Raw genomic sequence first — 12,329 nt, forward strand, 5'->3', positions numbered from 1 at the left:
TTTCCCACATCTGCTTAACAAGTACTCTCTGAAAAGCCTTAACCAAAGTCAAGAGTTAATACTTCCTTGCTATTCTATTCTATAATGCAATGAACAACACTCACCGAACACTTTATTCAGATTTCCTGTACTACAGACTAATATCAGGTAGAGCCTCCTTTTGCTCTCAGAACAGATGCAGTTCTTTGTGGCATGGATTCCACATAATTTTGGAAACATTCAGTTCAGATTCTGGTCCATGTTGACATGACTGCATTATTTGAATCCTGGAGTTTTTAACAGATGCATTTTCATACTGTGTATCTCCCGTTCTACTTGGGCTAAGCATTTATTTAACAATAAATCAAAATCAACATTCTAATGTTGGTTATTTAGTTTTTATTCTGTTAATTAGTGCATATAATTAAAATTAAATTTAAAAATTGCATTTAAAAAAGAAAAAAATAAATTTAGTTGCATCACAACTCAAATGCTTGGCACCATGTTGCTAGCAACAGTAGGCTAGTACACATGTTCCCAAAGAACCCCCAGGCTGTTCTCGCACCTGCCTGATTTACAGTAAACCTGCTTGCTTCACATACTGTCAGTGAACTCGATTAAGGAGAAGATTAAATCACTGCTACAATAAACTCGCAACTGGGGTACCAAATGTTTTTTTAACATGCTACAATAAGGTTGAGAAACTTTTAACACATTTTTGTTTTCAGTTTATAAACTTTCCAAAGATGTTTTTAAAGTCATATTTGAAATATTATGTGATATGAATGTTTGCCCATACTACCCACAACTATGAGAACAAAAGGAATTGTGACTGATCAACAGCCATTTTCATACTTGAATATTACAGTAAAAATAGATTTACTTAATGCACCTGTTCTTAATGCATATTGACTACTTTATAGCTTTCACTTTACACATGATGAAATTAAAGATATGAAGATAGGTAATGAGATTAGAAGATAGGTAAAATGTGGCCATGGCAGGATGCACACGGCGAGCAGCAACAATACCCAATAGGATGTGGCAGGATATAATCGATTTTCGATTGTCATAATTGATTGGTATCAAAGAAGTTTGACAAGAATTCTTTTTCCACACCATAACACCACCTCCACCAGACTTATGAGACAAGACAAGTTGGATTTATGGATTTATGATTTTGGTGCCAAATGCTAATCCTTCCATCTATGTGCCTCAACAAAAATTGAGATTAATCAGACCAAGGTACAATTTTCTGCATTTGTTTCTACTATCCATTTTTGGTGAGCATGTGCCCACTACAGGCTCAGCTTTCTGTTCCACATAAGTGAAACACAACATGGTCTTCTGCTGACTCACCACAATTGTACAGACTGGTAATCTGCATTACCACTGCCTTTCTGTAAACTCAGTACAGGCTGATCATTCTCAGTTGCTGGCCTGTATCTGCATGCCTTTATTACACTGCTGCAACATGATTAGCTAAATAGATCATTGCATTAAAGAGTATGTGTTCTGGTGTTCCTAATAGACTGCTCAGTGAGTGTACATTGACATTGCACTACATTTACATTCTGTGTCACAGATGTGGCAAAAAGTAAAGGATTGTTTTCAAAACAACACTACACTACATGGATAAAAATATATATTAATTTATATTAATGTGGACTTGGTCCCCCTTTTGCAACTATAACAGCATACACTTTTCTATGAAGGTTTTGTCCAAATCCAAATATTTTCTGCTTACAAATATGAATATTAAAATTATATAATTAAAATTGCATACAGCTTAATTAATGTATTTGTTTGTTTCAATGAGATATGAGTGAAATTATTACACCTATTCTTTTTGCCAGTATTGCCTGTGACTTTTAAGGGTTAAGAAGACAACCAACATGTCATGTTCAACTAAAACTTGATATTGCATTTTTCATGTCTTTTCTAGGCAGCCCAGTATTTGCTGGACAGTAGCAATGTATTGGATGAAGAAAGCATGTACGAAGCCTCACTCAGAATTGAGCCCAAAGTGCCCAACTGAAAGGAAGGCTTTTCTTAAGATCTACACAATGTACAGTCTTCTATCATGTATTCATACATGCCTATCATGTCTATGTATTACATATTTGAAAATATATTCATTTGTGTCTCTCCCATTGTAGATATCATGGTGTTTCTCTTTATAACAACAGATTTCCAGTCACCTACACCAATGCAAGTATATAAAAACAGTGTTCATTTAAAGGTTACTCTGTCCCAGGGTCACACTGCTGAATTTAAGGTCAAGTGTAAGATTTGGTTGTCTCTGTAGTCAGAGCAGAATATGATGGATCTTGCCTGCTGTCTGAAGAGAAACACAGTGCCAGCAGAGATACTTTGACCAAATAGGAATTTTAATAGATGCATGGAGCTAATCTATATGCATTCTATGTAGCAATGAGAAATTATATTATTGTATGCAAGTATTATTGGTTATAATAGATGTATTCCAAGGTCAGTGTTGCCATACTAAACTAAACAAAGCCAGTATACACATTTTATTGTTTGAGTGGAAAGGTATGTGATTACCATGTTGAAGTGCCACTCCTATGTCAACATTTGCCATTTCACTGGTGTCTGACATGGAGTGCATTTAACAGCTGTTTTAAGCATGATTAGATAAAGAAGACATTTTGCTGGTAAATTATGTTAAGGTTGTTGACCCACCAATGCATGCAAAAAATGTGACTTCACCTCTCAAAAACAAATGATCCCTCATTTGAGAGTCACTATTTTCACTATTAACAAGGCACCTACTTATATGGCATAAGATTAGATTAAAAAAAGAAAAACATAACAACATAAGGCAGCCTGCTTAGGAGTTTGTTATTCACAACCTACATTCTCTTCTCATTTGCAAAACAAGAGGGTTAGAATAAGAGAAGAAAAGAAAAGAAAAGAAGGAGTGTACTCCGAGGCTAACAACATCTGTCCACACCAGAATATCCAGCTATTGTATATTAACAGACAATTGTCCTTAAAAGACTATGTCCTTTTTGCTGTTCCAGTGATTGTGGAACGTGACTGTATATCACTTTGTAAAATGCATTGTCGTTTAACAGTATGATCAGAACAAGTGAATGAGTCTCTCTGCCTGAAACATACAAAAATAGGTATTTTTGTAGCCCTAGAATAAAAACTACATCCTTGCCAGAAAAAGATTAAAAAATAAGAAAAAATGAATAAACAAAAACATGGAAATGTATTTTGTACAAATGCATCACAGAGATATATTCTGTATATTTTGTACATGCAGCCCCACATATTTCTTAATGTGTACTAGTGTAAAGCACACCTCTTTGAAGTGTTGTATCTTAAGCTCACACTCAATGCTTAGCAATTTGTGATTTTACCACGATCTAGAGGTAGAGAACTTTAAAGTGTTTTGCAAATACTGTAATCCTGTCTATAGTCATTCTCTTAGCAGGAATATAGTAATGTAGTGCTTATTCTGTGAATATTTGTATGTATTTTTACTATGTACAGTTTACGAACACCAAATGCTCAAAAGGCAGGCATGCAAAACACTATCAACCAGAAACTTTAAGAAGGACATATTATATATAGATCTATATATACATACTGTATACACATCTATGTGCATATACTCTTATAAATTATATATAAACAAACAAATGTTTTGCTGTTAGCAATACCCAGTGGTATGAGAATTATCTTTCAACCCTTAAGTTTATGGCTTGAGAAATATTTCCAGTTTTATAAGAAAAAAAAAAGAAGAAAAAAATGAAAAAGAAAAAAATGACAAAATAAATTGTATGTTTCCTGATTACCTCTTGCTAATAAATCTATTCTATCTCAGGGGGATTTTGTCTCTTTGTGTGTGTTTTTCACTGTGTGTGTTTGTTTTTGTTTTTTTTTTTGTTTAGTTTGTTTGAGTGCATTTTAAGTTCTGTATAGTAAGTGATGGCTAACTAAGGCCTAATGAACTTGCCTTACAGACAGAAACATTCCCTACAGGCTTGTAAGCATACTGTTTGTTTTTAGCTAGGAAGGTGGGGCATAAGCCTCATCAGCCTGCCAGAAAAATGAGACAAGTAGTTTTTGTAGAGTTACTACACTTTCCAATATGTAAAATGTATTTCTGTTGGCACAGGAATCAACAAAACATATAAAGTTGTGTGTAAAGTTTGTCATTACTCTCTGGTATCAATGGCTCGTGGGACACCACTGTTATGTCATTGGGAAGCACTCAATGTGTGGGAACTTCATTCTTGGTACACCTTCTATTGCAGCAGCAAGTTAGCGGTTTCTGAAATGCTGAAAATCCACAGATGCTGTGCATTCAGCTAGTATAAAACATGCTGCCAGTGGACGTATATGTTGCTCGATGATGATGTGTCCTGATTATGACTACACATAGTTCCTAGGGTCAACATAATTTATATTTATGCCAACCAATGTCATGAGCATTCATAGTGTTCCAAGTCTTAAGACATCCAAACTTGCCCCGATAACATGTTTATTTCTGTTGCATAAAGACGTAAAATATTTATGTGTTAACAGGCCATATGCTGTTTTATTAAGACATACAAATTTGACGTGTTAACACGGTCAAACCCAGTACTAGAGGTTAGGGACCAAACAGCATCTGGATGCGACCATTTGATAGGAAATTCTTACACAAAAGGAATAAACTCTCAAGAGTAGGCATGACAAAGTAAGGTAAATATCCATTAGTTATTTCTTCATTTCTGAATGCATTTGTTGTTATTATCCTGCTATCAAGTGTTGTCCTACGAGGAATGCGTTCCCTTTGCATCTTAGAACAGATTTAGCTTTTTTGTTTTGAAAATGTATTCAGTAAAAAGTACATATTGTTTTTGTGAAATGTAGAGAGTAGAATTTGAAAGTATTTACTTAGGAACAGAAATACTAGAAATACAGATACTCGACCTAAGGACTTTGTTACTTTATACTTTGTTACTTACCACTTCTGGATATGACCATTTGATAGAAAATCACCGGAAATTGTTACACAAAAGCAAAAAAACTCTTGAAGGTAACCGTGGCAAAATAATAATAGATAAACTTGTCTCAACTTGACCTGATTTAAATGAAATTAACTTGAAAAACTGCAAAAATCTGGCAATCCGGGACTGTAGAAATAAAAATAATTCAAGTGTATGTGTAAACATAAATTGGTATGTTATTTAAAAATAAACCAAAGATACACTAAAATTATATTAGAATAGTTAGTGGTTAATGTATTTAGGTATATTTAATGACAGACATATAATTAGAGGTCAACTACATTTATGCTGTCATGAGTTGTTCCGAAATAACACCCTTAGTTACTTACTGCTTAGATAAATGTGCAGGTGAGGTGTTGGTAGAATTAAACAAATCTACACAGTGGCCGGCGTTCCGAGAGGAGACAGCAAACCAAACTAGCGTTTTTTATCAATAGGTATTGTGGCCTAGTAATAGTGTAGGCTAGAATTTGTAGTGGGTAGAACCCTTGTATGTGGGCTACATTCCTAGGCGTACATTAAAGTGCATAAGGTAATTTATTTTGGCCGGAGGACGTTAAGAGTTGGGATTACACACCTGATCTCCCACTTCCAGTCAGTCTGTCAGAGCAGGAGTAGAATATGGATACTTCGCCGCCCTAGTGCCTGTTACAAAATGGCCTAATGTCACTCACATTAATTTACGCCTTTATCCTTCTCTTACCGCCATAGACGTTCTAAGCAGCTGAATGTCATGTGGCATCTGGATGTCATGTGACGGACGGAACCTTTTAAACACCCCTGTTCAGGCCCCGCGGCGCTCAGTCGTGAAGGAGCAGTCGGCATGAAAGATGAAAGCTAATTTTTTAACGGCATTCTTCCTTGTGATTCTGCACTTCATCTGTGCTTCTCCTCTTTTAACCGAAAAAGGTAGGGCTTAGTGATCAATTTTAACTACAAAGACGGCATTTTAACGTCAAACAACGTTTAGTTTCGTTTTGCTGTTGTTTCGACACTGCCTTTGTTATTCTTCTCTTTTAGAGAAACTTCTTTTTCTGAATGGACACGTCCCGGAATAAATATAACCTTTGTTTGTGTTTGCAGATGAGTATGTCTTCAAAACGTGGATGTCTAAGGTACTAACTCCGATATTATTGTACAGATGTTGGCACAAGCCAGGGAGCTACTTGCATCTTAACTGTAATCTGAGTTAAACAAGGAAGTGGGAGTTATTCTCAAATTTAATATAACTTTACTTCTATAATATTTACAGTATAAGTGAAGTGTTTGTCATGTGTAAATCTTGTCCGCAGCACAATAAAAGATATAGCTTGGATGAGTATTACCAGAGGCTGCAGGTTTTCACTGAAAACAGGAGGAAAATTGAACAACACAATGCAGGAATCCACACGTTTAGAAGTAAAACTGTTTTTATTATACATAAAATCTCCTGACACAGTTATAAAAGCCAAATATGAAGTAATAATAAGGATGATAAAAATAACAATATTTTTTTTTTTACCCAACAGTGGGACTAAATCAGTTCTCAGACATCACTTTTGCTGAATTCAAGAAACAGTACCTTTTGACAGAGCCCCAGGTATGAGGTGGTATCATTTGCTATTTTTGAATAACTTCAGCATAAAATGTAGCTATTTAATGTTGCTAATAAACTAGAAGTCAATAGTCACTAATTTTGTTCTGAAAACACACTTCTCTCAGTTCAAAGAATACAATATGACTATAAAACATAACTCTAACGTGACTCTAACACTGGGGCCATCCATTTTCACCAGCTTTCACTTTAGCAGACTTTTCACATTGTTCTGAAGGAACTTTGGCCCAGGATTTTATACTGTTCAGCTGATTTTGCTCATGCTTCAAAAAGGAACCTGCAGAGGCCTATAGGTTGCTTTGTTTAACCAAATAGTTTAACCGAGCTGCTGCAAAATAGTCAGCACACACCGGTGCCGATTAAAAGAAGAAAAGTAATGACTTGCGTGTTATTTGGAGTCAATCCAGACCAGAAAAAAATAGTCAAGACAGCTGGCCAGTCCACCGTTTACATTTATGTCATTTAGCAGACGCTCTTATCCAGAGTGACTTACAAAAGCCATTTACTCAAAGCTAACCTTAGCTAGTTTGAATAGACCAAAATAAGCTTAGACACTACTAAACACAAGTTTATGGAGACCATAGTACTCTACTATTCACCCAAGTATTCTCGGAAGTATCTACTGATTTTAATACAGTCAAGATCACTACCCTGGCATGATCCCACATTGAAAGAGTCACAGAGTATAAATTCCTTGGCATATGGCTGGATGATAAACTCTATTTTAAAACTCTCTGTTGGCAGTATTTTTGTTTTGTTAAATGTAGGTAGAAGCTTCGTTATCTATACTAAAATAAATCTGTTTTTCCATGCTTGCACGAACAAGAATCGTTGGAGCAACCAAACTGTCTTCTATCTTCTGTCTTATATATATATATATATATATATATATATATATATATATATATATATATATATATATGTATATATATCCTGAAATACCAAACTGAATATATTTATAAATAGTAACAACACAAAATGGGAGCATAATCAACCATGTGATGTGTGCGCACATGAAGGGACATTAGATTAGTTTTGTTCATTATTTGCATTATAAGTGAATAATATGTCTTTAACCACTTTGACAAATCTGCAAAACATCTTAATGAAGATCTGGATGCATTTAGAAAAGGTGTGTAAGCTTGTTTTTACAGAAAATATTTGGGTGACTTCTAGTGTGCTCCAGCGCTATATGAAGCATGAAACATGTCCTGGCGGATCCACTACATTTTGGGCAATAGGAAAAATATGTCGTAAAAAAAGATTTTTTACCTTTATCTTTTAGATGTATTCTTTTCTTAATATTGAAGATAACATTTTGTTTAAACATGGCAGAACTGTTCAGCTACCAAAGGAAATCATGTTAGCAGCAATTGGCCCTACCCAGACTCCATTGACTGGAGGAAAAAAGGAAACTATGTCACTCATGTCAAGAATCAGGTAACTTACATCAGTCATCTTGTGTTACTAAAAGGTAATAACATTAAATAATACAATTAATAATATAAATATAATAAACAGTCTAACATTTAATAACATATAAAAAAATATATGTACATAAAAAAATATATGAACATATATGTTATGTGTTTTTTTAAAGGGCTCTTGTGGCAGCTGTTGGACTTTCTCTACTACAGGATGTCTGGAGTCTGTCACTGCAATTGCCACAGGGAAGCTCCCTCTACTGGTAAGCGGCGTATTCTGAGCATTGTGGTTGCTCCATTTTACAATTAAAGATGCAAGGTGCACTCATTTCAGTGAGTATTTCCCTTTTTTACAAGAGAAGCATAGAATTGTACACTTTATTGATTGTATTGATTATTATAATTTTTCAGGCAGAGCAGCAGTTGGTAGATTGCGCTGGAGCGTTTAACAACTATGGCTGCAATGGGTGAGTGTAAGATAAGCAGGCCAAAAGCCTCCTTTTTCCAACAGAGATAAAGTTTGTAGACAATAAAAGACAAATAAAACAAAACGTAAAACGTTAAACCCTTGTTCATGTCACATGACAAAAAAGGCATAAACATATAAACACCTTTACCTTTCAGTGGACTTCCAAGTCAAGCCTTTGAGTACATCAAGTACAGCAAAGGAATTATGACAGAGAAAGACTACCCTTACACAGCTCAAGTAAGTGAGTGTCCATATTTCCCCTAAAGAATGCACTGCAATGCAATTGTAGGTATTTGGGTTATTAGACCGGACTATATGCACTAGATGCAGTAATCCAAGGAAGTCTTGTTTAGAGGCTGTAATTGCCTTGTTTTGGTACTGCATTATTTGGAAATGTAGTAAATAAGCATGCATCATTGTAACATAATTACATAATCTTGTATCATGATAAAGTCACAATGTTGTTTTTAACTTTCTTTGGTTTTGGTTTAAGAACTTTTTGCAATCCTTTTTTTGACAGTTATAATGAACATGGTGTATTTGTTTTTCTCTGTGCTTTTGTCTTTGTTTGTTTGGATTGTTTTGGGTTAAGTAAACCCATGAGACCCTTGTTCCTCCAGGAAACACATTGAGCTGTGAAAATGCTCAGACCAGTTATACAGTAAAACAGCTTTACGACAATGAACTAAAGCACAGGGCCACAATGTACCTCATCACCTTAGCACATTTAACAGCACATTCACTAGTAGTGAATAATGATGGTGTGTAAATGATTGAAAAAATAGCTAGAATTACTGTGTTCTGTTTGTAGGATGGTCCTTGTGAATACAATCCTAAACAGGCAGCTGCTTTTGTGAAAGACGTGGTAAACATCACCCTAGTAAGTGATCCCAGATCTCCTCCACAGCACAAATAGACTTAAAGCAGGCAATTGTGCAGCAGTTAAATGTATACTGTTTTCCTTTAAGTATGATGAGATGGGTATGGTGGATGCCGTGGCCAGGCTCAACCCTGTCAGCTTTGCCTATGAAGTGACAAATGACTTCATGTTCTACACAAGTGGAGTGTACAGCAGGTACACTTTTTTCTATTTGCCTTTTCCTGGGGATCCCCACACTAGCTACAATAAAACATATTGTGCTAACTAGAGCTATAATAGGGCCAATTGGTCCAAACCTTGAATAGAGTTTAACAAAATGTTGAATTGCCAAACTTAGATTACCACTGAAAATGATCCTGACCTGATGTTGGCAAACTTCTGAACTTCCAACACCAAAAAGGCTAAATAAACGTCCTATTTATAATGAAAGCACCTCCCTAATAACATTAGTGATAATCCTGAGCCACCTAGAAACAATGCCAACCACCATAAGATCCTTGATTAATTAAGAATTAGCCAAATATACAAATTGAATACATTTGTTCATCAACTAATGCCTTCAGAAAAGCATCAGTTTTTTGTCCAGGTAAACTACACAATATGCACTGTTATCATGCTGGTCACCTCAATGCCACAACATAAGTGTGCAAATGAAAAACTGTTCAATGTAGTGAGGAAGAATAAAGTAGAGAGAAAAGTAAAAGTATGTGCAAGTGAAATTCGTGAAAAGTACATTCTTGAGTACATCCCTGAATAAAAAAAATATGAATATCCATATAATATTCAAATCCAAAAAGAGCAGTTGGTTCATTGATTTGAAAAACTTTCATAAGCTGTAATCCTGGCTGAGAGGTTTGGAATTCAGTTGTTTAGGCTCTGTTGTTGTTTCAGTTTCTGACCTATCCATCTAATGATGGAAAATTAAATTTAATGCAGTCAGTAGTAAAGACTCATTTAGTGGCATAATTCTGAGTTGCGTTAGCTGTTGCGGCCAACATGACATATTTATCACTACCGTTATAAATGACATTGCACTGTAGTATCTCTCATAAAGAGAGCATAATTAGGCCTGTTTAATTAGACTAAGTGTGACACTGTATGGCACTGAATGAATTTCTTTGTATTCTTTTTTTTGGCACTACTGATTCAATTTTGTCTGTTTCAAATCATCAAATCTAAAATACAATTGTTGTATATTGAGTACTTATAATTATGTCTGACAAATTGTGATGTTTTATTTTAATTTATTTATTGTGAAGTGTAATGCTGATTGTTGTTGGTAGGAATATTACCTTCACTAATAGCTATTGACATTTGTTAGCACTGAGTGCCACAACACAACCGACATGGTGAACCATGCAGTCCTGGCTGTTGGTTATGCTGAAGAGAATAGCATCCCTTACTGGATAGTCAAGAACTCTTGGGGAACCGGTTGGGGCATGGATGGGTATGTGCGTTGCTGTTGATAACATAATTAGAACTCATGGTATGCAGATATAAAGATGGTGTATAAAAAGATATCCTTACATGATTACTCATGGGAATATTGCACAAATGCAGTGTAAAATATGCTATATGTCCAATTGTTTGTGAAATTAATGAATTCAGCTGCTTTAAGGTTGTACCCATTTCTAACACATATATTTAAATGCACACACAGCTTTTATAATCTCCCTTCATGTAGATATCTACAGATATCTACATAAACAGCGATACCAATAGACTGGAAATGTCTGGAGCAGCTGCACATAAATAAAAGGTTACCATGTGCAATACAAAACATTAGCATTGGGCTGTGGAATTGTGAAATCACTACTCCTAAATGATAGCACTCCATCCCAACCTTTGGGATGAGTTTGAGTGGTGTTTGTGATCCAGAACTAATTATCCAAATCATCAGAACCTGGCCTCGCTAATGCTCTTGTGGCTGAATGCAATCCAATTCTCAAAGTAATGTTCCTAAATCTTGCAGAATGCCTTTCACAAACAGTAGAGACAGTTACTGCAGAAAGGGGGGCAAACTCCTTTTTAATATTTTTAAATTAGTTTAAAGTGTAGTACATTATGCAATTTACCCATTTCTTGAATTTTAATTATTTCAATGATTTATTTCACACAGGTATTTCTACATAGAGCGGGGAAAGAACATGTGTGGTCTTGCTGCTTGCTCATCATATCCTCTACCATTGGTGTGAATGATTAAGCCACATTAATGTTTTTCTTGGAAAGGGAGCTGTTGAGCTGCAACATGTAGTAGCTCATATATTTGAAATTTACAATATTTGAATCGATGATAAATGTCAAAATGCTGCTTGTGAAATTGAGTACTGTTATTATGTAATTATTTTACTTTTTCTGTAGGATTGTTTAAACACATCTGTGTCTGTTATATTATTCATATGTCTAAAGTTACGACAAAAAAAGAATTATTTTGTGAACTAGTAAAGTTTATAGGCACAGTTATTAACTTACAGATAATAAAAGTTATAGCAGCTCAACTAGGATACTGATAGTAACTTGAAAATGACTTTTTTCATGTTGTTTTGTGGTCAAAGCTAAAAGATTGTAGAAAGCAGAGCCGGACGCTCTGATAATTTCACCCAGATTTTTGAGTTTTTTATGAACTGAAACTGAGAAGTATCGTAAAAGTACACTGGACTTAAATTCTTGGTTCTCCTATAAATAAACTCCATTGCCAAAATATATTAACTAAGAGTTAAAAAAGATTCTAGTAAGAAAAAAACAGACAGATTGGACAAAAACGTTTTATCACATCCTGCATCTTAGCTTAGAAACTAGGTACTATTCTGTTGTTTTTGGGGTACATATGGTGTAAAATAAAATGCTTGAAAGTGAGAGATGAGTCCAGTTACTATGACCCACAGAATAAAAAAAGAAAAGGAATTCAAAGAAATTAGCTGCAATTACTGCAATTTATTTCATAAATGTATACTTA

At 34.9% G+C, this 12,329-nt stretch overlaps 2 protein-coding genes across 2 annotated transcripts in view; both read left to right on the forward strand.

The window, feature by feature from the left end:
• rasgrf1 (Ras protein specific guanine nucleotide releasing factor 1) overlaps window positions 1-3,846 on the forward strand; it is a 64,248-nt gene extending 60,402 nt beyond the window's left edge. The window contains exon 27 of the mRNA XM_072694624.1: window positions 1,925-3,846. Within this exon, the coding sequence (XP_072550725.1) occupies window positions 1,925-2,017 (93 nt within the window). The 3' untranslated portion in view covers window positions 2,018-3,846. The remainder of the gene's footprint in view (window positions 1-1,924) is intronic.
• A 1,920-nt stretch (window positions 3,847-5,766) lies between these two features.
• ctsh (cathepsin H) lies at window positions 5,767-12,229 on the forward strand. The gene is made up of 12 exons (XM_072694626.1): window positions 5,767-5,915; window positions 6,090-6,121; window positions 6,299-6,404; window positions 6,515-6,585; window positions 7,936-8,040; window positions 8,201-8,287; window positions 8,436-8,491; window positions 8,649-8,730; window positions 9,305-9,373; window positions 9,462-9,568; window positions 10,695-10,820; window positions 11,493-12,229. Exons 1-12 carry the CDS (start codon window positions 5,837-5,839, stop codon window positions 11,566-11,568), a joined length of 996 nt encoding a protein of 331 aa, XP_072550727.1. The 5' UTR covers window positions 5,767-5,836; the 3' UTR covers window positions 11,569-12,229.
• Window positions 12,230-12,329: the final 100 nt, after the last annotated feature.

Source organism: Salminus brasiliensis, chromosome 13 (assembly GCF_030463535.1).
Source record: "Salminus brasiliensis chromosome 13, fSalBra1.hap2, whole genome shotgun sequence".
Lineage (NCBI taxonomy): Eukaryota > Metazoa > Chordata > Actinopteri > Characiformes > Bryconidae > Salminus > Salminus brasiliensis.